Here is a 25,133-nt window from a genome sequence, read left to right on the forward strand (position 1 = left end):
ATATAAAAATGAGGCAGTAATACTTACTAAAGGTATATGTCGCCAGGAACCCTGAAGTCTGAGTGTCTACATCAGTTTTAAAATTTATGACCAGAGTATTAGTAGTAGAGGTAATGACAGGGATACTTCTTACGCCACAGAATTGACCATATTGTATGCTCCCATCCCAGACTATTACATAATCGTATATACACATATACGAATCCTCTAATTTGAAGTCATTAAAGGTCAGGGTTATCTGTGGAGATTAGAAGAAGACATTTAATGGGATAAAAACACAACAACCCCTCATAGGGTTATATTGAAGGAAAAAAAGATATGGCTCTTGAAAGAATGGGAGGAAAAAACAAATGTGCCAAATCATGAAAAATGCCCACTGAGGGAAGTGGTTACGACACACTAAATCAAATTACGAAAAAAAAAAATTTGCAATTTGGTGAATGTGGACTTTTGCAATATTCAAGTAGAATTCAATTTGGTTTGAATAAATTCACTAATCTCTAGTGTTTATCACTGATTGAGAGATGTACATTGTTTTTTTTTTCACTTCTTGCTTGTGTTTATTTAGTATATGCTCAAACTACAAACACGTCATTTCTGCTTTAATGGACTCTGGCTGCATGTGTAGGCACAGCACAAATTTCAAGATGGTGGGGGATGAGGTAGGGATTACCTGACATATACCAAATACTGTACTCAGCAGTGATTGCGTAGTGGAGTGAGAAATGCTCCAGTATCCCCTGACAAAGCAATATGCGAAATGTGCATCGGGATACTGTGCAGTGTGTGTCATGTGGCATGTATTACAATCAGTGGCTTCAGAATGTATTCTCTGCACAGCAGCTTTATTGATATGCAGGATTTTTATTGCTGGATAATTGGCATTAGTTATATTTTATATTACTAATTAGTGTGATTTCTGTGTACTTTTTTGCATTTTCTCACCCACTCAGTGACTGTAGAAAATACTATGATTTTATTATGCTATTGTTAGTATTATAATATAAATTGTACTTTATGAACATTATGTCTATTGTAGAATTAACATTTTGTATCATTGTAAAGAAAAAAAAGAAAACCTTACCCTCTGTCCGACAGGAGCTTTGATTGTATAGTTACATTTCAGATTTGAGTAATAATTACTAGGGTATCTGGGGGAAGTGATATTTCTTCCGGGTGTGTAGAACGTTCCTCCACAGCTAACTGTAGAAATCACATTTAATCAAATTAATAAAGTGCAAATTAAAAAATACAGTATATTTTGAAATTATCCATGGTTAGATGATGTATTCCTGAAGTGTACATTTAAAAATATTTGTTTTAAAGGAATTTTAAAGCAAACCTGTTACCAGATTTGCCTTTCTAAACTAAAGCTAGCACCTTAAGCATCTCCTTGGCTGCATTCTATGAAGGTGCCCATTACCCCCTGACCTCCTGTAGAACTCCAAAATACCTTTATAAAATCTCCCGCACTGTACATAAATTGTCCGGTTTTGTCCAATGGGCGTCCTAATCTGTGCCTCCTGTCCCTCCTTTCGCCCTCCTCCTTGGCTGATTGATGTGGTTGACACCTCGGATTCCATCCATATAGATGGGCAAAATCTTGCACCTGCGCAGACATTTTCCCGGCTTGGGCAGGTGCACTTTGCTCTGCCCTATTGCGGACAGGGCCGAAAACATAGGTACACCTGTGTGAACCGGTGAATTCTCTGCGCAGGCACGAGACTTGGCCCGGCAATGTGGATGACGTCACCCGTTTCAGCCACATTCCAAGGCAAAATCTCGCATCTGCGCAGAGAACTCGCTAGTTTGCGCAGGCGCATATATTTTTTCAGCTCTGCTCTCAACAGGCGAGAGCAATGTGTGTGTGTAAGGATCCAGAAATATGGAGATTATGCCTGCCTACGTGGTTGGCATTAGAGGCATCATCCATGTCAATCAGCACAGGAGAAATGTGAAAAGGATTAACAAGAGGCGTAGATTAGGATGCCATTCAGACCAGACCAGACAATTTACATACAGATTAGAAGATTTTAGAAAGTTATTTGTGGGGTAATGTGCTCTCCCCTGTTGAGACCAGAGCCGAAAAAATATGTGCGCCTGTGTGAACCAGCGAGTTCTCTGCACAGGCACGAAATTTTGCCTGGCAATGTGGATGATGCATGTAACCTGTTTCATCCACATCCCCGGGCAAAATCTCGTACCTGTGCAGAGAACCCACCGGTTCGTGCAGATGCACATATTTTTTTGGCTCGGCTCTCAACAGGGGAGAGCGAAGTGTTTACGCGAGCCGGGAATATGGAGAATATGCCTGCCTACGTGTTTGGCGCTAGAGGCTTCATCCATATCAATCAGCACAGGAGGAGTGCGGAAGGATTAACAGGAGGCATAGATTAGGATGCTCATCGGACCAGACCGGACAATTTACATACAGGATAGCAGATTTTAGAAAGTTATTTGTGGGGTAATGTGCTTAAGGTGCTAGAAGTTTAGAAGGCCAAAATCTGGTGACAGGTTCCCTTCAAAGAAAGAAAAGAATGATATGTTAGTAATTGTCAATTCATTACTAATGCAGTCATCTTTCCATATATACAATAGCAAGAATTTTGTTATATTACTATATACATATAGCCTATGGATTTATTTGTTTATTTATTTTTGAACAGTTAAACTCTAAAGATTTTAAAAATATATATTTTTTCTAATACTGGATATATCCTTAAATAAGTTATAGAATCTGTATTCTGAAGGTATGTAATGTCGTAAAATTGTCCCTTTTTATCTAGCATAGCATTGATGAAGCTATCAAGTTCTAGTAAAGATTTGGATCATTGAATTCTATTGATTGTATAGAAAATTATAATCCAATAATCTACATTTTAATACCAGAAATAGTATATCTTACTGTACCTGTGGCGTATGAAGCTTTGAAGCCCGTCCCAGTAATACTACCGTCACTGGAAAACTCAATCAGTAATTGGTTGCTGGATGAAATAATTGGAGGTACGACTCCAGATCCACAAGTTCTGTCTATCAACACGGGATGCCTCTTAGTAGGACCATCATAAATCTTAATGTAGTCAGATGCACAATTAGGAGATGACTGGACATCAAAGGCAACAAAAGTCAACGAAACCTAAAATAAAATATATTTGGTGATTTGAGTGAACCATTAACATTGTCTAAAAATGAAACCTCAGAGAGCTATCCAACACCATGGTAGAGTGGTAAGATGATCCAGATGTCTATTTAGATGAAATAATTGGAGGTACGACTCCAGATCCACAAGTTCTGTCTAACAACAATGGATGTCTCTTATTAGGACCATCATAAATCTTATTGTAGTCGGGTGCACAATTAGATGATTGGACTTCAAAGTCAACAAAATTCAACGAAATCTAAAATAATAAAACATAATTGGCAATTTAATTGAGCGAACCATCAATATTGTCTAATAATTAAACCTCACAAAGATATCCAACACCATTGTAGACTAGTAAGATTATCCAGATGAATATTTAGCTGTGAGAGAAATTAACAATAGAAATAATTGAAAAATAAAACAATTACTGTATATTGTAAGTTAGATGAGAAAGAAAATTATCGTGATGGTTACATTTGAAAATAAATTTATATATACTAACTGTCAAGATTCCTCTGTGCAGAGCATCTTGCCTTTGGAGATGCTCTGCTGCACTTTCCTTTGTTACTAGCTAGCAGTGTGTTTGACAGCGCAGGATCCCATGATGGTGCTGATTACTCAGGTGTTCCCTCTTCCTGGGAATTTCTCAGGCTTCTTTACTGAACATGCACACCCAGTTGTATTTTCTGGTTCTGCAGTTGTGCTTTTGGTTTGTATCTCTGTTCTGATCTTTATTGTCTGACCCCAGACTGTTATTTGACTCCTCTCTGCCCACTCCCTGTTCCAGTCATGACCTCCTGCCTGCTTGACCTCGGACCAATACCTGACTACGTGTCTGCTTTCTCCCTGAACTTATTACGTGATCTCCTGGGCTTCTGACCTTTCGGATATTGCCCTGGCTACACCTCTGTTTTCTCCTTGTGCTTATACGTGTCCTCCTGTTAACAGACCCCAGCTTTGCTGACTACGCTCCTGTCCACACTCCCCATAAGTAGTGGCTAGCATCACATTAACTCAGAATTAGGATGGATACAAGGACCATCAAAGGTAATCACAGTTGGGTAAACCAATCTACAAATGTAACAATGTTCCAATAGTTATTTTGAAATGTGGTAAACAATAAATCAGAATTGAGTGATACCACCATATATCATGAGGGATATCCTGTAAGGGTATGTGCAAACTTTGTCTTTTAGACACCATTGAATCTCGCTAGTTTTCTAGAGAATGTTGACCGTGGTATTTTTCCTGAAGTTTGTTTTATCATCCTTTATTCTTACTGTGATGGTGCAATATGGGAGTTGTGTATAATTTTGTGAAGGTTCGTATTTTAGGCATGGTGCTCTGTCCATTCTGTGTACATTGTCTTTTTAAGTTAGGTTAATCACCCCCTGCCGGGCTTTTGTCCCTAAGACTGTGGGAGGGGGGCCTGGCATCTACCACACTCTCTGCTTACCTGGGAGATAATTCATTCTGGCTGAGAAAGACAAGAGAGAAGGAGTAAAATTAATTCTTTGAGAAAGAAGCTGAGGCTCCTTAGAGAGTGTGTGGGAAACGCCAGATTTCCTTGAAAAGGACTGCTGGGGGATTGTGACTAACCTCCTGGGACATTTATACCATTACTGGACTACTTTACCCTCTGTGTGGTGGATTATTTGATGGACATTGTGGATTGCATGGAATAAAAATTCTTTGGAATGTTCAATCACTCTCACTCTGTTGATTGTGTGATATTGGAGAAGGACCCCATGACATTTACTTTTTTTCTGCCATTTTTTTATTTTTATTTATAAATAGTGAATGGTTTCCAACCCATGTCAAGTATAGTAAGTTCAGCTCTTTCAACCACTTTGACGCCTGATCCCATTACAAAAAAAGCTCAAAACACCTAAAAATATTCACAGCTAGTCGTTTTAACTCTGTAGTTCATATTTTCATTGATTTTAGCATTTTATGTTTTTTTCCAACGGGTTTTGGACAAGACCCAGCTGAAAAAGACGTCATGAACTTTGGTTCCTTGTCAATAATTCTGTTACTTCATTACTGTACCTGATATGATGGTATTCTAAACAGCCAAACACAGTTGTAATTAGTTGGGTACGCGGATGGGTAGTTAGCTGAGGTCAGACTTCCACTACTTTGAATTAGTAAATTAGAACAGACATCTAAAAGGGAAGAATGATTCAATCAATATTTGTATGAAAAATATATTTAATATCCCATTAATTTTCTAATGACTCGATCTGATTAATCTTGGATACAACTTTTTGAAAAATTTGGATGTTCAAGAACTTACTACACTGATAAAGTAGATTGATTTTAGAAACATCTAGAACACTCAGTCCATCTCTTTGTCCAATTGGGACATTGGGATCAGGTATGGGCACTATGGTGGGTTGTCCTGAAGTGTTACTGTATGCATATCTGTTAACAAAAAAATATTCCACATTTTATATTAATTTTGGTCTTGCTAGTAACCATATATAACTACTGATGTCCCTAACCAATAACTTACTTGTCGTAATGCATCACTGAGGAGTAGTCGTACTCGATACCAAGATTATTAGTGTTTTCTTTATTAAAGTTTCCAGTATCACCTATAAAACAAAAAATCTGTATTAGTCTGTATATGATGATAATAATAAGTACATCCAATGTACCACACAAAATTAATCTTTAAGGTGAGCCTTCAGTAGTTACACCGCACCATGATATCGTGTTAGCGCATCTGTGTTATAGAAATTCCAGTTGGAACTCCAAAATAATGGTTGTGGCACAATGAATGTTGGCTTTAAAAAAGTTACAACTGTATGAGAATGTATATAAGTACTCATGATAGTAGCATTACCTGGTGATATATACTGGTACATGATGGTGACGTAGCTGTCACGGTCGCTCCTCATATGCTCATGCACAAACCCCAGGACATGGTTTAGCTCATGTTGTATAATTCCTTTATACATGCAACCGGAGATGTCTACCCCAACTGCCTGACCGCCACCCGTTCGCCCAATAATTGAGTAACACCTGTATTTAAAGTGGAAACAAGACTTTATTATAATGCCACAATTAGTAATTAATACTATTGCATTTTAAAGCAATAAACCTGTTTTTTACAATAGCATAGTAGCACTAAAATTGTGTATTTGTATTGTTTTCACAACATGTTTTTCTCATAAATGAGAGGAAGTAAAACTAGGAGAGTCACTAGTAGAGGAGGATCTTTGTGTATTAATCTGTGCTGTATCTCAGGTTTACAGGATCCTCATTTGTTTTTTTCAACCATTCTTTGTACTTATATTATTTTTTGTAATGTAGGGAAGGCCAGTGAGCTACTACCGTGTTTTCTGTATTGTAAGACTCACTTTTTACCCCAAAACTGGTGGTAAAATGGGGGTGCGTCTAATAATCTGGATATGGCTTACTGGGGCAGCGGTGGTGGAGTAGAGTCATAGGAGGCAGGGTAGGTGATACTGAGGGCTTGGAGGAAAAGGTGTCACTGCAGTGGAGAGGCTCAGTTGGGCCACAAGACAGGGTGTCATGGCAGCGGGCACCATTGATCTTACTGCAGGCTCCAATGAATCACCGGCAGTTGACACAATGGACTTAAAAAAAATGGCCACTGAGGTGACGCATGCGCAGATTGACACAGTGGACTTCAAGAAAATGGCCGCGAGTCCTCTCTGCACATGTGTTGCACCCGTAACCATTTTCTTGAAGTTCTTCTTGTCAATGGCAGGCGATTCAATGGAGCCTGCAGCCCACCAGCAGATCAACGACACCCGCCGAGCCAGCAATATCGCTGACTCTCCATCCACTGACCCTCCTGAGTGGCAACATCCCCCCTCTGATCCCGGAGCATCGCCGACCCTGCCTTCTGTGACCTTCCTGAGCCGCTCCACCTCCGCCTCTCCTCCTAGTGAGCTAATATAAGCAGAATTAGGATTATATGACGAACCCTCATTTTAACATTAAAAAGGATTTTTTCCTATTTTCCACCTCTCAATTTGGGGTGCGTTTTATAATCCAGTGCATCTTATAAAATTAAAAATACTGTATTTCCTTTTTATCTCTTTCTTGACCTACTCTTCTGGGGAGGGTTTACAACCCCCACTCCTATTTTGTATCAATTTCAATGTCTTGTGCCCATACCATTAACACAACAGTATTTGATAAAATAAGATATATTCTGCACTTGAAGAAAGTTGTCCACATAATCAAAAAGTTTAGTCTGAGAAAAGTTATGGAAAATCTCAGTTTTCATTAAACCCAATTATGATTTTTTGAACTTTCGTTTTTTCCTCCTTTTATTCCTCCATAACATTTTCGTTTTTCTGTCCACATAACCTTATGAGTGCTTGAATATATGTGACAAGTTATACTTTTGAATAACTATATGGAGATAAGGTATGCACCAGTGACTATGTAAGGGGAATACATGAAATAGCAGAAACTGCTGTGTGAATACTGACTTGAAAAATCCAATAGCTATATGTAAGAGTGAAAATGTGAAAAATGGAATCTGCATTACTGCCATGAACATATGAATCAAGAGAAATTTAGCTACTGAATTGATCAATGCAATAGAGCCCCAACACTACGCCCAAGTATTTCTCTACGTTGGGGTCCCTAGCTTGTGTGTGTCCTCTCATGCAGTTTAAAAATCTTACCGTGTATGGGAAGCTGAGACCCAGGCTATTTATGCGTATGATATGGAGTGGCAATAGGTGTGGTTGGGGAGGGTTCACAAACGAAAAACTACTAACAAATAAGGACTAACGTTTGGAACTCCATTCTATGTCTGAACTGGGTGCAAAAACCTAAAAAAAATCACTATATGGAGATAAGGTATGCACACCAGTGACTATGCAAGGGGAATACAACTGCATGAGAGGACACACACAAGCTAGGGACCCCAACGTAGAGAAATACTTTGGCGTAGTGTTGGGGCTCTATTGCATTGATCAATCCAGTAGCTAAATTTCTCTTGATTCATATGTTCATGGCAGTAATGCAGGTTCCATTTTTCACATTTCACTCTTACATATAGCTATTGAATTTTTCATGTCAGTATTCACACAGCAGTTTCTGCTATTACATGTATTCCCCGTGCATAGTCACTGGTGTGCATACCTTATCTCCATATAGTGATGATTTTTTAGGTTTTTGCACCCAGTTCAGACATAGAATGGAGTTCCAAACGTTATTCCTTATACTTTTGAATAACACCATGTTTTTTACAATGTGATGTAGTGGAAACAAGACATTTTTTTTTAAGTGTGGTGAAATTGCAAAATCGCAACGCCGCAATTATTTTTTTAAATTCTTTTATTTGTAGTGTTCCTTTTAATAATCCAAGTCACTATAATTCTACCAAGTATGGAAAGTGTTTCTTTTAATTGTTGAAACAAAAATCAAAAGTTTGTATTAAAAAAAAAATTGCTTGTGACGCTAATTTCCGATAATCGTAATATTCTAATTTTCGCGATATGGAGCTATGTAAGAGCTGATGTTTATATTGATATCAGATTGGGGTAGACAGGGTACTTTCATTGACTGTTATTATATTTTATTGTATTGTGGCAATTCTTATTACACCTTTTGCCGATCAGAATTTATTTTATATTTTGATATTTTATTTTATTTTGATAGTTCGGACTTTTATGAAAGCAGAGATATCAAATATGTATTTTTTAATTTCTTAATTTTTAATGGAGTATTTGGGTGTTTTGATTTGCACATTTTTTTTATTCCATATGTTTTACATTATTTTTTCTACTTTTCACTGCATTTGTTAGGACTCTTATGGGACTGGATTCCGCGATCATCCGCTTGCTTGTGCTACGTACCAAAATACCACAGTAGAATTGTGGGTTTTTAGAGAAGTGCCATGATGACAGGCATGGAAGTCATCGGCAGACGCCTGGTTGCAATAACACCTCATTGGCTTCCTACGTTTGAGTTGCGGGAGCACCATTGAGAGTTTAGAATGGATCACCCTCCTGTTGATGTGTTGTAAATACTGCTGTCACTAATTGACAGCAGCATGTAACAGGTTAACAGCTGCAGGCAGAGTTTTTCTCCACCACTAGCTGTCAGTGGTAGATGTTGGTTGATTACTAGAGGCATCATCTGCAGTTAGTTGGATACCATGTGACATAACAGCACATCACATGTCATTAAAGTGCTAAACTTAAGATCATGAATTATGGAGAAATGGAAAGTCCAAAATTTTAATAAGAATTGTGTAAAGATACTTAAAATTCATATTGTGGTATACAATCTTGGTCAGTAGACAAAACACATATCTAAAGAATGCAAATACAGACAATTATTATGTTTGGCAATGGCAAAGTTCAACTCTTTTATCAAAATTTTTTAAAATATGCCTACAATAGGGGATTCATGTTTAAATTAGTGCTGTAGACCAATCTTTGTACACATACCGTAGTTTTTAGCTTATAAGACGCACTTTTCCTCGTAAAAATTTGGGAAGAAAATGAGGAGTGCATCTTATAATCCGAATGTAGTTTACCGGGGAGTAGTGGAGAGGGGTTGCAGGAGGCAGGCATGATGCTACGGCTGTGCACTGCTCTACACTGTGCACTGCTCTGTGCTGCGGAGCTGTGCACTGTTCTGTGCTGTGGGGCTGTGCGCTTCTCTGTTCTGCGGTTGATGAGGTAGGGGCCATCCTGAAGATGTCGGTAGTGCAGGTTTCAAATAATGGCACCCTGAGTCGGCGCTTGCGCACATGAAGCTCTTGGCTCAAGATCTCATCTGCACACATGCCGCCTATGGACCATTGATATCCCAGCAGCGAACGTAAGGAAAATGGCGCCTGGAGGGGATGCGTGCGCAGATGAGATCTTGGCTTGTCATTGAGACAAGAGCTCAATCTGTGAACATACCAACTCCAGGCACCATGTCTTTGAAGCCCAACAGTTACTGGATGTTTTCTCTGCTTAACAGCGCCACTCAGCATCCGGGACACCCGCCGCACTGCCCGCAGCATCGCCCTGCTCCAACACCGCCCCTGCCTCCTGTGACCTCTGCTCCACCACCGTTAAGACACTACCAGATTATAAGACGGACCCCATTTTTTTACCTTTTTTTTTAAATTTGGGGTGCGTATTATAATCCGGTGCATCTTATCAAATGAAAGATATGTTAATTCCCTCACACAACAATAGTAAAAGAATGAATTCCCATTGCTTTACCTAAATTTTACAGTATCTACAAAAATATATTGCTGTGCATGAACTTGCATAGCCTTTTACTCAACACAACTTGGTGAAATCTGGAAGTAGAACCTACCCTCCTCCAGACACAATGTTGGCATAACTGTTTTCTACTGTCTGAGGCACAAACCTCACACATGTAAGTGATTCAAACTCATCCATGGAATTCTGAAACAGCTTGCGATGATCATCATCTGGAGTTACAAGAATATTTTTTATAATAAATCCATTGTCTGACATGGTTACTTTTGGTATAAAATAAGTAAGAAAAACTCACTATAAGCAGCTGATAAAACGTAGGGCACAATGACTGTCCCGTCAGCAGATTTGGGCCACAAGCAGGATGTACAGATCACAGCGTTACGTCCACTTTTCACCAAAATGTCACCGTTTTGTATGGGCAAACTGTTAGCTAAATGGAGAAGATGTTTATGTTTAAGTCTATCTATATCTATCTATGATATAAAAACTGAAGTGACAAAAAGGTACAGATGGTGTCTTACCTGGCAGTACCAGAAAAAGAATATAGGAGATCCACTAACAGAATGTGGTTGTATGAAACACAACCAGAAAACAGCACGTAACCAATGATGACTGCTGCAGAATCCAAGATGAGCGGTGATAGTAGTGAAGATAGAAAGGGTTAATCCACACTGCCCGAGGACGGATAATCACTAAAGATTAGTAGACGTAAAACATGTGGTTTTGTTTATTGTTCTATACGTTTCAGAGTCCTCATAACTCCTTCTTCAGGAACAAAAACAATAATGCACATCAACCATACAATGGAGTTGATTCCTTATATAGGAGGCTAAAATGAAAAAAAAAAAGGTGCGTAGGTAACGGGTGGTCACCTGACACATCACAAAATAAGAAGATAAGTTGTGGGCTATGAGTTTCATCATTTGAGTCCATTTGGGTTTGGTGACTAATGATAGAACTCATAGCCCACAATTTATTATATATTTTTTTTCTCAGAGGTTCGATCTCACATTTCCTTTACACGCTTTCTTTATTCTAAATGAAATAAAAAGTAATTATTTTTGCAAATTTTCTTTTATACTATAAAGACCAAATATAATCCATACATTTCTTTTAAATTATAAAGTCTGTTTAATGACATTAAAAGTTTTATGTGATGTGTCAGGTGACTACCCGTTATCTACACACCTTTTTTTGAATGTTAGCGTCCTATTTAAGGAATCTGCTCCATTGAATGGATGATGTACATTATTGATTTTTTGTTCCTGAAGAAGGAGTGATGATGACTCCGAAATGTGTAGAACAATAAAAAGCACATGTTTTATCTTTAGTAATCTTCAGTGATTATCCTTCCTCTTGTAGCGCAGATTAATCTTTTCTATCTTCACTACTATCACCACTATCCATCCATCCATCTATCCATCTATCCATCTATCTATCATGGCCGCAAGTGTTGGCACACTTGAAATTGCTACAGTGGGTCTTTCAGAAAATCATTCCAATTTCACATTTTGTCATGCACATGTTAATTTCCTTTGTGTGTATTGGATGAACACAAAACAAAAAACAGACAAAAAAGGCAAATTGGAAATAATTTCACACAAAGCCCCCAAATTGACTGAACAAAATTGTTGACACCTTTCCAAAATTTTCCATTTGATTAAAATTAAACACTATGGAGGACACCCAGGAGGACCCCACTGCTGACAGACAGGAAAAAGCTAGACTGCAGTTTGCCAAAATATACATGAGTAACCAAAATCCTTCTGGGAAAGTGTCTTGAGGACAGATGACGCCAGATAGAGCTTTTTGGTAAAGCACATGTTACGGGGGGATCAGGATAAGGTGGTAAATATCCAAATCGCCAGTTGGGGCCCACCGTTCTTCAGATGACCAAGGAGCTGCTGGCAACCCAAAGGTAGGCAGAGAATACAGAGCTGGGTGGCTTTGAGATAACCCAGGAGACCTGGGAATTGGTTACATGTGTAGGGACACATCAGACCGGATGACAACCCAGCTAGCGTTTCGGTGTACCTGGCGCTACATCGACCACGTGTGCAGGGAACACGTCAGGCTGGGTGGTGACCAGGTAGCGTTGACCGGAACACCGTCGCGAAAGCGCCCTGTCGGCCACATGTGTAGGACATGTCAGACCGAGCGGTCAACCAATTAGCGTTTCTGGTCACCTCTCGACTGGCCACGTGTGTGAAGGATACGTCAGGCCAGGTGGTCACACCAGTAGCATTGACTGGGAAGCTGAAGAGGATAACAGGTGCCGCAGCTGCAGCCCAGTTGTTTGTTTCTAAGCAGCCGCAGCCCAGTTGACTCCACTGGGCTGCAATAGCAGGACAAGACTGTAGGAGGTGGAAGCCCGGTGCCTGACCCTAGCGTGCTGAGCCACGGGTGTCTTGGTGTGACAAGCATCGGACACCTAACCCTACCTTCCGCTTCCAATCTACACAGGCTGTTGCTGCAATGGGCTTTATACATGGAGGTGGGCTCTAGCCAAGCAAATTTGAAGACTGCACACCTCCATGTTGTCTCCAGCCACTTTTATAACCTGGGTCCGCCCCAAACCCAGGGTGGACCACAATGGCACCTCCAGGATCCAATAGCGGAGTTCCCTGTCATCAGCGACATCACCAGCGGCCTATCTAGAACTGCCACATCACTGATGACCTCATGGCTGCCACGCCCCAAACACCTCTCCAGTCATCATCTGATGACCAATGATGAGGTGCTGTGTCATAGGGGCGGGCCTCCGTGAGCCAGTCTGTAGTGGCCACATCATCAGGACCCCTGATGTATGTCGGCCTATCAGAGCCTGCCACCTCATAGACATGACCGGTGAGGTCCTTACCGTACCTAGCCTCTGATGCACTAAGTGCCTGAGCATGTTCAGTAGCCTGAACAACAGCCTCAGAAATCAGACTATCTGCCCGAGCATGCTCAGTAGGCACAACAAAGGGCTTAGACATGACACGATGTCCAAGTACCTGTACAAAGAGGCTTTTCACACTAAGTGTAGGAGCATGATCAGTAGCCTGAACTGAGGACTCAGCCTCAGGAATGACACATTCAGGCTGGGCATGCTGACTAGAGGAAACACTGGACTTAGGCTCTGGCTGGGATAAATGAGCACGCACATGTACACTAGCTGCATCTCCGCACTTAGACGGGGATGAGGAAGCAGCCAGCTGGACGACCCGAGGCACGGCAAAAAATGGCAGCCGGCACAACTGGAACCGCAGCAGGCTGCTTGTGACTATGGCGCCGCCGATTCGTAACAGTAGCCCCCTCTAGCGGCCCCCTAACTCGAATGGTTTGTAGTCGCCACAGGTACCACTGTGCAATGGGCAGGAGGTGGAGACAAGTAGTGGGAGCTAAAATACTTGCCCCACCGCAATATCTCGCCAGACGATCACCAGATATGTGGGGAATGCCGTTTCAGCCAAGGCAGACCCAGCAGAATATCATCTGCAACCTTAGGGAGAACCAGAAACAAAATGGTCTCCCTATGCCCAGATGACATGGCAAGGGTATTGGGCACTGTCCAGTGGTGAATTACCTTGGGCAAAAAGGACCCATCCACCACACGGACTCTCACTGGCCTTGGCATTTGCACCAGTGGGATGGCATGCCGCTGGGCAAAAGAGGAGGAGATAAAGCTATCCCCAGCCTCTGTGTCTACATGTGCCCGTGTGGACCAGGTTGACCCCTTCAAGGATATGAACACAGGAAATGTTACCCTAAAGGATGACACCTGGCGCAGTCTGCCACCAGCTATGGTCACTGATTGCGGTTGCTTAACCTGACGCTTTGGGCAACGGTTGGCATAATGACCATATTCCCAACAAGCGAAACAGGAAGTACCCTTGGGACTCGATGACCTAGCAGTACCAACCTGAGAGATGTCCATAGGGACAGGGACGTCCTCTAAGGGAGAAGCAGTGGGAGAGACCACTATAGTGGCTGAATGACCCTCTGACATGCGCTTCAGCTGACCTTCGGCGGTCCGAAGGTCAATGCGGGTAGCCAGAGTCATAAGGCCCTCAAGGGTAGTTGGTACCTCATGCGATGCTAACGCGTCCTTCACATGCGAAGCCAACCCCTTCCAAAAAAGTGGAATGAGGGTCCTCTCTGGCCACCCCAGTTCTGCAGCACGTGTCCTGAACCTCACAGCATACTGACTCAAAGAGGTACACCCTTGCTCCAAAGTCAGTAGCTGTAGGGCCGAGTCGTGAGTCACCTGAACCTCCAGGAACACTTGCGCATGGACTCCAAGAACTCATCGGAGTCCTGAACTACGGGGTCATTCCTCTCCCAGAATGGTGTGGCCCACTTCAGTGCTCTATCAGAGAGCAAGGAATAGATAAACCCCATTTTCCACCTACTCTGTAGGGAACCGTGCAGCCAGCAGCTGCAGATGGACTGAGCACTGGTTCATGAATCCCCTACATGCCTTGCTATCCCCCAAAAACTTGTTGGGCAGTGAAAGGCGAGGGAGGGTTGGAGTGGGCTTGGTGGTAGACACCATTGCGGCAGCCCGAGTCACCACATCATCCATATCAGCAGCAAGAGCAGACTTCTCCAGAGACCTCACTCTGGCCTCAAGCTGCTGTATGAGATGACGTAACTGCTGTATCTCCGCCATGCCAGCCAGACCCTGGTGCAGTCTTACTGTTACGGGGGGACTAGAAGATCAGGATAAGGTAGTAAATATCCCAATCGCCAGTCGGGGCCCATCGTGCTCCAGATGACAAAGGAGCTGCTTGCAACCTAAAGGTTAGGCGGAGAATACAGAGCTACAACTATTGGTGCAATTTTTGGAAAATAGAAGAAACAAAAGATGACTGTCAATCTTACTTGGTCTGGGTCTCCATGCAAGATCTCACCTTGTTTGGTAAGAATGATTTTGAGAAAGGTCAGGAATCAGCCCAGAACTACATGGGAGGACCTGGGCAATGACCTGAAGAGTGCTTGGACCACAGTCTGAATGATTACCATTAGTAACATAAATGCCGTCATGGATTAAATCCTGCAGAGCACACAAGGTCCCCCTGCTCATGCCAGCACATGTCTAGGTACTTTTGAAATACGCCAATGACCATCTGGATAATTCAGAGGAGGCATGGGAGAAAGTCATGTGGTCAGATGAGAACAAAATAGAAAATTTTGGTATCAACTCCACTTGCTTTGTTTGGAGGAAGAAGGATGTGTATAACACCAAGAACACCATCCCAATTGTAAAGCACGGGGGTGGAAACATACTTTGGGGAGCTGCAAAGGAGACAGGATGACTGCACTGTATTGAAGGGAGGATAGATGGGGTCATTTATAGCGAGATTTTAGCCAACAACCTCCTTCGTTCAGTAAGAGCATTGAAGATGGGTTATGGCTGAGTTTTCCAGCATGACAATGACTCAAAACACACAGTCGGGACAACTAAGTAGTGGCTCCATAAGAATCATTTTAAGGTCCTGGAGTAGCCTAGTCGTTCTACAGACCAGAACCCAATAGAAAATTCAACCCAGAAGGTCACTCCAAATTAAAGTTAAGGTTTTCCTTCACCACATCTCTAACAGACGCAGTCTGTTCCTCTCCCTCAGGGACTCTCATCACTCTAACTGACTTCTTAACTATTAAAATCTAATGAACCACACCCCCTTGCTAAAGACCATGAAAAATAGCACTAAATAAAAAGGCCCAGAACTGAAACCATATGGCAGATGTTTTGCTTTTTTTTTTAAAAAAAAGTGGAATTCCCAGGGAAACATCAGGAGATAGGTGCAAAAACTGACAACTTTTGATCTGGTTAGTGATCCTCTTTAAGTTAGCGCTGAAATCATTACTTAATATCAATGCTTAAAATTAGATTTGTAGTGTCTATACTATGTGTATAGTTTGTTTTTACCTAAGCCTTTGTTGGCCTTCAGTATCTTGGTAAAGATGCCTTCAAATTCTTCTTCTTCCTTAACATCTGCAACTTAAAGTATATATACCATACATAATGAAATAGTTGAGTATTATAGAATTTTGGTCAAACATTTTTTTTAAATACATTTAATGCTTCTATTACAGTAGTTATAAATCTCTGTATAATAACATGAATATAATACATTTCTGCAGAATACTATAATTAAGAATAATGTTTATTAACAATGAGTGAATGCTCTAAATTTCAAATTAACCTGCTTCACAGAATTTGGCTAAAAAATTATTTTTTATGCAAATCTATTATCCACAAATTAAATTTACTGACAATCCTCTCTCTCTCTCGCTCTTTCTCTCTCTTTCTCTCCCAATTAAATTTATACTATTTTCTCTTTCTCGCACTCGCACTCTAATGCGTAGTTTGTTTCTATCCAAGTTTTCTTCATGGAACTTATGAGCAATGATGACCTCTCACTTTTCCTATTTACAACAGCATGGCTGCTGAATTTCCTGCTTTTGCTTTTATACGGGCTACAATTGTCTTTTCTGACTGGTTTGGCATATCCGGTATATTTAGAAAACCTTTAATGCACAATTAATCACAAGACTACAGTTTAGTAACTATTAAAGGAAAGCTACCACCAGATTTTTGTTACAAACCTCTCTATCTCACCCTCAAAACTCTACACATTTCTGCACAATGCATCGGGACACTGGTGTACTTTGGAACCCACGATGTCGGTGGTACAACAACCATACATCTCATCCATCATCTCTGTCTATAATCCTTCTGGGGCTCTATATTCTGCAACTGATCTAAGACTTAAGGCCACTTTACACACAGAGATAAATCTTTGGCAGATCTGTGTTTGCAGTAAAATTGTGGAAAATCAGTGCCAGGTTTGTGACCGTGTACAAATGGAACTATATGTCCATGATTTCATTGCAACCACAGATCTGCCAAAGATTTATCTCTGTGTGTAAAGTGGCCTTAACATATTCCATAATCTAGACCTGCTGCTTTTGTCTCCAAGACTTCTCTAGTGCTGTGCCAGTTTTCTGGAATACACTACCTTAGACAATCCTATTAATACCTAGTCTCTGCATTTTTAACTGTGCTTTAAAACACATCTCTTTAGACAGGCTGACCACCCCCCTTCACTAATTTAACTTTTCCATGTTTCAGCATTTCTAATTTTTCCTCAGAATCTGGTCCATCCTATTTGTCTGTGTCCACACCATCAATCCACCCAATTGCAGTTGCTAACTGTACTTAGATACTGGCTGATGATGGCTTATGCAGCATTACTTAATAACCCTAATTTTACCTAATGTTGCCTGCACCATTCCTGACAAGCACTTTTTACCTATTGTGTCCCCCGTATTTCCTTATAGATTGTCACTCTTACTGTAACTTTACAATGTCATTATTGTCTGCTGCAAAATATATTGAGGATTTAGAAATAAAACAATGATTATTGCCCCATCTGAAAGCAGCATGATGTTGGAACAGATATCCTAAATCCAGCAATGAGTCACTTACTGGTCTGTTTGCTGCAGTTTTGATAAAATCACAGTTTATCTGCTGCAGATCTCCCAATTGTCTGAATACTGAGCTTTGTATAACCCCACCCACAACACTGATTGACAGCTTTCTGTGTACACTGTTCATAGGCACAAAGCTGCCAATCAGCTGTTGGATTATACAGAGCTCATGAATATCGAGGATTACATAGCAAATTTACTAGTCATATGTTAATAATATTTTGTTAATCAAAACTGCAGCAAGCAAAACAAGAAGTGACATATTGCTTGAATCATTCTCTGGTTAGGTGTTGTGACCCAGACTTATTGGTGGTTGCTGTGCATTATCGCTGTTAGTGGTTGTGGAGTTATCCCTGGTTGTCTTTTTGTTGCTGTCTTCCTACTCTTGCTTTTCTCCTTAGTCTCTTACTGTTTATTCCTGTGATTTTGCAGTGTTTCTGAGTTTTGGTTTTCCCCTGTCTGACTTAATCTGTGTTTCCATCACACTCCTACCCTTCCTTCTCTGGGATGGGGGAGTAACAGATTTAGATCTGGTCAGGAAAATAGTAAGGTATGGGACTCCAGTGTCTCCCCCTTCAGGAGTATTCTGTAGGCTGGGGTCTCCTAGTGTGAAGGACAGTATAGGAGCTCCCTGTTTCTTGCTATCCTGCAGCTGTGACAGATGTTCTCCTCAACTAGTTGGTATTTGGACATATTTATTCCTGGAGGTTTTTCTGATTTTCCAGCATTAAGGCCTGTAGATGCTCTTTTTCAATTGCATTACAAGATTTTGGTCTAAAAAGTCACATCAATCAGATATGTCTTCGATAGACTATTTTTCAGTTTGCAAAATTTAGCAACCTTCAAAAATTAGAGAACTCTAGACTAGGGTTCATGTTTGAATATAGTTCTCTGACTAATGCTTAGTATAAACTTATGCATAGTGTAATGATTAACAATATTAATTTTTTTTCAGTATTGTTGAACACTATATGACTTGTATCCAGCATTTTTCATCAATTGTTCACTATTTAGGGTCTATTACTAATTTGTATAGCTAGTCATCTCTAAGCTATGTGGTTGAGTGACTAGCCCTTATGATGTTTTGCATACACAGTGCACTGAAACTTCTACACAGCTTTTTGTAGAACACCTCCAAATTCAGCAACAACATGGTGGAGATCATACTGAGTAAATGGGGAAGCCAGGTCACTGGAAAGACCTCAAGAAGATCGCCCAACGTACGTTTCAATTTCTTTGGTAAAAATTCTTCATCAGGGGAGATGGTTTTAAGGAATATGGATGTCCACCTTATGTCTTTAATAAACTTTTGTACTTTTTTTGCACTTTAAAAACTCTCTGCTTCTCTTTAATTATACTTTGTTTTTGAATTTGTGCTATATGTGGGGATTCGGCAGAATCTATACCCACAGTACCCATTGTATGGTGTTACGGAGCATTTTGTTCCCAATTTTTAACTTTAACTAGACTAATTTCTAGTGCTGGGCATGCACTAAGATGCTTGCGTGCTTGTTAGTCATAATGATGAGTGAACATTATGATGCACAACTGCTCTTTACTTGGGTTGAGCAGGTGAGATGCTCTGAAGGGCTCAACTCAAGTAGCGAGTATAATAGAAGTCAATAATTGGGCAGGCCGGCTCTCTGCCAACATACAGAGCATTTCAGAGAGAGGGAGGGCATTTTTTGGTGGTTTTTGGTGGAGGTAGTCGACACTATATCTGAAAACGTTGTTTTTACCCCCAGTGAGAGTAAAGGCTACTTTACACGCTTCGATATCGGTCCCGATATCGCCAGCGTGGGTACCCACCCCCATCTGTTGTGCGACAAGGGCAAATCGCTGCCCGTGCCGCACAACATCGCGCAGACACGTCACACGTACTTACCTGCCCGGCGACGTCGCTGTGACCGGCGAACTGCCTCCTTTCTAAGGGGGCGGTCCGTGCGGCGTCACAGCGACGTCACCGAGTGGCCGCCCAATAGAAGCGGAGGGGCGGAGATGAGTGGCCGGAACATCCCGCCCACCTTCTTCCTTCTTCATAGCGGCCGGGAGGCAGGTAAGGAGAGGTTCCTCGTTCCTGCGGTGTCACACATAGCGATGTGTGCTGCCGCAGGAGCGACGAACTACATCGTTACTGCTGCAGTAACATTAATCGAGAATGGACCCCCATGTCACCGATGAGCTATTTTGCACGTTTTTGCAACGATGCAAAATCGCTCATCGGTGTCACACGCAGCAACATCGCTAATGCTGCCGGATGTGCGTCACGAATTCCGTGACCCCAACGACTCCGCATTAGCGATGTCGCAGCGTGTAAAGCCCCCTTAATTCAGAGACTGTAGCTGGCTCTCACTAAAGTGCCAGCTCACATCATTCAGTGAAATGAGCCTGTGCTTTTTGTTCGATATTTCACGAACAACACATCTGAGCACTTGCAATACTCAGCCAAGCACAGAGCGCACCTGAGGACCCCGATGCTTGATTCAGTACAGAGCAATGGCAAGCACGATAGCTCATCATTACTAATTTCTAATGTGAATGATGATGTTCAGAAGGCGAGGAGAAGTGGCTCACAAGCAAAGAAAAAGCAATTTCAACATTTCTTATATTTGCTATTGATTTATGAAAATATTATTTAAATCTACAGCTAGTGTTAAATCAATAAATGCACATCTTGAATATAAAACCATATAATATAGACAGATTTTAAGAATAAAATAGGCATAGACACGGATGCAAAGTCTGAATGACATTGAGAGAGGGCTCACCGTATTCCTTTAAGCCAGGTACGGAAAACTATGGAAAAAAATATGTACAATTATTAGCATTACTGCTGGAGATGTTTTCTGTGTAGAATGGGTAAGATATATATATATATATATATATATATATATTTTTGTAATACTTTTTTTGCTCCCATTCTATATACAGATGTATGGAGGAGAAAGATTGTGTATGGTTTTGTATAGCATGGCTAGGGTTTTGAACGAGAGTTCAGTGAAGGAATTGACAGAGAGGAGAGTCTGGGGAATAGTGAGGTGACAAGTTGATTAGTTGGACTGCAGAGTTTAGGATAGATTGGAGAAGTACAAGAGTATTAGAAGGGAGGCCACAGAGCAGGAGGCTGCAGTAGTTGAGGATGGAGATGATGAGGGGATGCACTAGTGTTTTTGATGATTCTTGGTTAAGAAATGTACAGATCCATTAAATATTTTTGAGATGGAGTCAGCAGGAAGTGGAAAGAGCTTGAATATTGCCACGCTGTGACTATAGGAGTTCCTACCAGGCACCAAGGAACCCCCAATGAATGACGCCAATAACTGGATACACCAGGGACACAGTACAATGGTTAGCACTGGCTCTAAGTAGAATGGAGCGGGGACAACTTATCCACTCACCTAAAGCTGTTCCCTGCACTCCCTAATGTCACTATACAGGTTCTTTCACCCCACCACCGATCACGTGCCTAGGTCCTTGCTTGTCCTGCCTCACCCTGGCTAGTGAGAAGGACGGTGAGAGCACAAGTCTCACCACTGAAATAATAAAGCAGAAGGAAAGGGAGACAGACAGGGGAACTAAATAAAAGGATATAACAAAACAACACGGCTGCAGACAGAACAACAGAACTACCACAGCAAAAGCTCAGTCAGATCCTAGATTCTCCCCCACCCCTCTAATATGGACAGAACAGAATGAGGAAATTCTATGTCTGGCATTTGGTGATGGATCGAGTGACTATTTAAAGGTGAGGTAAATTAACCAGCAGCTGATAGCAGGGAAAATGACATTAACCCTTGCTACACCAACAGAAATATACATATATAAAATACATTTAATATAAAGAACCTCACAAGATAATGTGGAACCCAGAACTCACAAATACCACAAAGACGGAAGACACTTGTGACAGATATGTGTTTTCAAGGAGAGAACAGAGTCAAGGGTTAACCCAAATCAATGAGATTGGGGAGAGTGAGCAGCTATTGACTTTGCAGCATACATACGTTAGGGGAAGGTTGAGTGAGATGGGAGAAAGATGATGAATTCCGTTTTGTCCATGTTAAGATTTAGAAATTGAGCAAAGAAAAAGGATGAAATAATGGGCAAACATTGTGGGATTTTGGTTAGTAAGAAGTGATATTGGAACCAGAGAGGTAGATCAGTGTGTCGTTGGCATAGAGCTGATACTGAAAGCCAAAGGACTTGATGAGCTGTCCCAGGTGTAGATTAAGAAGAGCAGAAGTCCAAGAAATGAATCTTGCGGAACACCCATAAAACACACACAGAAAAAAAAAAGTTTTGCGTATTTACTATTGTTGAGAGTTTACAAGGATAAAAATTGCAGAATGAAAATATATGAAGTCATCAAGCACATATGTGCATGTGAGAAGAAGGCAACTTCTGTAAAACTCATTAAAAAACTATAAACAATGTAGTCTCAAAATATGAAGAATTATTTTATTCGGATGCTAAATGTGCCAGAAAATTGACATAGATAATACAATTAATGTTTTTTTTTCCTGTCCCAAAAACCATCAGTATTTAATGAATTATAGAAGGATGTAATGTCTTTTACTGTTGTCTATCATTAAGCAAAAAAATAAAGAAGGTAGTAGACCTGCAGAAATTTTAGAACACACTATTCTAATGAAGACAGAAAAAATGTATCATACCTGTAATGATGAAGATAGTGGTAAGCTTGTCACAGGTCCCACTACAAAAAGTAGTAGAAGCAGGTACATTTTCTCATTCATGTTGAGATACAGTAGGTCTACAATATTGGAAGGACGTGTCCCTTTCCAAGATGCATACTAACCTTCAAGTCAGGAGTGCATTATATACATTTATCTGTCTATCCAATTACAACGCAGAAATAAATACATCTGTAATGGGCAAAAGATTATTCTATATGCTTGTTAAACATGTATAATTATCTTAATATTTGACAACATTGATGACGATCATAGAGACGTTTTTTAATTTGTTCAGAAAGACTAGAAAGTTTCATGGTCTATTGTCTTGATTGTTAATTGTGTATGCGTGTCAAATCTGAATACAAGAAGACCAATTTGTACATGTTATTACTTGAACGTGTAACTTTTCTAAAGTCTTCATCACAGTAAGATTTACTAGCCCTAAAAAGGACGTCATCTGTGCACTTTAAACTGCAGACATGTAGCAAATATATAATATATAAAATGCCCACTTTACATTTAATAGCCAAAAATGTTTTAGTTGTTAAATGAACTGAGTTTTGGAGTTGTTTTTTTTTTATAGTTCATAAGAAAAAAGTCAACAAGAGATTACTCTAATTGTGGGTAAAAAATTTTTTGAAATAAAAATTGAAAACACAATATATGATTAGTTGATTACAGAAATTTGACTGATTGTGATGATTCCATTTTTTTTCTTGATTAATTCTCTCTGCATGATTTAAATTTGGAATTTGAAATTGAAAAAAACTTCTTATCCCTCAGTTTTAGTAAATTTGAGCACAAGTTTTTCATTCATTATAGCAAAATGTAATTTATCTTTTCTGTAAATTAAAACAAACCTTTACATTGTTTGTTTTACTTTTAATAGTCAAATATATTTTATTTGTTTAATTATCTGGGTTTTAGAGTTGAGGGTTACATTTTATTCACAAGACTCAAACTAAGCAAGAGATTCTCCTAAGTTTTGGTAAAAACTTTTTGGAAATAACATGAGACTGTAGGGATGAGACTGATTGTGCTGATTTTCTTTTAAACATGATTTAAAGTATGATTTTGAATTGAAAATATCCTTTTATCCTTCACATTTGGTTAATTTGCGCATAGGATGTTAAGTCATGTTAAGAACAATTACATTTTTTTATGAATATTATACATTTTACAGTGTAAAAGAACTGGATCCTTTCATTACCCATGGAAAGAACTTTACCTTAACCCCTTCATACCATGGACATTATACATTTTTGCACTTTTGGCTTTTTCACTTTTTCTATTTTCCATTGATATAGTGCTTTTTTTCCCCCAAAATAAATAGCTTTCTTTTTACATCAATAAGTTTACAGTATAATATACTGAAAGATATGGTATAGAAAAATGTTGAAGGAATGCAATTCCTGCATTATGTTTTGAGATATGTTTTTTTGTTTGCTATTAATATGGTCTGTATGCGTACAAGGATATCAAACGTGTACATATTTTATATTGTGGTAAAATGTGATGATGAAATCTCCATGAAATTGAAATTGTAGCTTTTTGGGGGAAGAAAGATTCCTTCCATGCCAGTGTTAACGCAAATGTGGTGTTTACGGATGAGGCCATGGCTTTTGAACATCATATGGTTCTCTTGTCAAGCAGTAGAAACAGTTTAATTGTTTCCAAACTGAAGAACCAGTGGTTTGGCTTATTTTATCCTTAAAAATGATTATTCCTCTTTGTGAAATTTCAACACGTATGGTCTTTGCTTATAAAGTAAATAGCAATAATGAACCAACAGAGTTCAGACAGTATAACCAATGAACAAGCATTGGGAAGCACCTACCCAGAACAGTAATGGATTATAATTATTATTTTAGGACATATGAATCTTTATTTTTCATCAGTCATAGATATGTGCAAATCCTTAAGCATCCATGACTAATTCATTTTTACACATATAATATTTCTATTTTTGTTCAGGACAATCTTGTCCACTTATATGTAAAAATCTGTCACACTAAATAGCTCATCCGAAATTACACTGGGGGCTGGATGAATTCAATGGGCTCAGAAATTTGGAGGTTTACTGCCTGACATAGTATGTCATCTATGACTGAACGTGGCTGCTGACGTGTTGCATCCCTTTTGCCTATACGTGGGTAAGATCAGCACAGCAAATGATAAAACATATTTTACATCAAGTCCCATGTTTTTTGGCCACTGCTACCTTGGCTAGTTTTATGATTAGCATGAGGGTAAATGGGTGCTCTCATCCACTGGCCTGGCTATCTTCAGGAAGACAGCATGGACAAGGGTTCATCTCCCTGAATGCTCGCATACCTTCTGCATGGCCAGAACACTACTCAGACAATTCAGGGTGAGGGAAGCACACATAGGTTAGACTTTATTGGTTCACCAACAGGCAAAAACATATTGTACATTCCCAGCAAGAAGACAAGATGGTACAAGCAACAGATTCTCAAAATTGTGCTGGACCGCCAAGGATTAGAATCTTCATGACTTCAGAGCTTCCAGGACCAACTAACCCAGCCAGTAGCATCTCTCTTTAGGTGGGCACTCATTGAGAGCAGATAGTAGCAAGTT

At 40.2% G+C, this 25,133-nt stretch overlaps 1 protein-coding gene across 1 annotated transcript in view; it reads right to left on the reverse strand.

Annotated features, from left to right (window-relative positions):
* Window positions 1-25,133, reverse strand: part of LOC142257669 (embryonic protein UVS.2-like) — a 39,139-nt gene that overhangs the window by 55 nt on the left and 13,951 nt on the right. Inside the window, exons 3-12 of the mRNA XM_075329807.1 lie at window positions 16,283-16,348; window positions 10,658-10,792; window positions 10,457-10,574; window positions 5,991-6,169; window positions 5,658-5,739; window positions 5,439-5,566; window positions 5,192-5,307; window positions 2,911-3,136; window positions 1,085-1,203; window positions 28-238 (exon numbers count right to left, since the gene is read on the reverse strand). Coding sequence (XP_075185922.1) covers window positions 28-238; window positions 1,085-1,203; window positions 2,911-3,136; window positions 5,192-5,307; window positions 5,439-5,566; window positions 5,658-5,739; window positions 5,991-6,169; window positions 10,457-10,574; window positions 10,658-10,792; window positions 16,283-16,348 — 1,380 coding nt within the window. The remainder of the gene's footprint in view (window positions 1-27; window positions 239-1,084; window positions 1,204-2,910; window positions 3,137-5,191; window positions 5,308-5,438; window positions 5,567-5,657; window positions 5,740-5,990; window positions 6,170-10,456; window positions 10,575-10,657; window positions 10,793-16,282; window positions 16,349-25,133) is intronic.

The sequence above is a fragment of the Anomaloglossus baeobatrachus genome, chromosome 12 (assembly GCF_048569485.1).
Source record: "Anomaloglossus baeobatrachus isolate aAnoBae1 chromosome 12, aAnoBae1.hap1, whole genome shotgun sequence".
In the NCBI taxonomy this organism is placed as follows: domain Eukaryota; kingdom Metazoa; phylum Chordata; class Amphibia; order Anura; family Aromobatidae; genus Anomaloglossus; species Anomaloglossus baeobatrachus.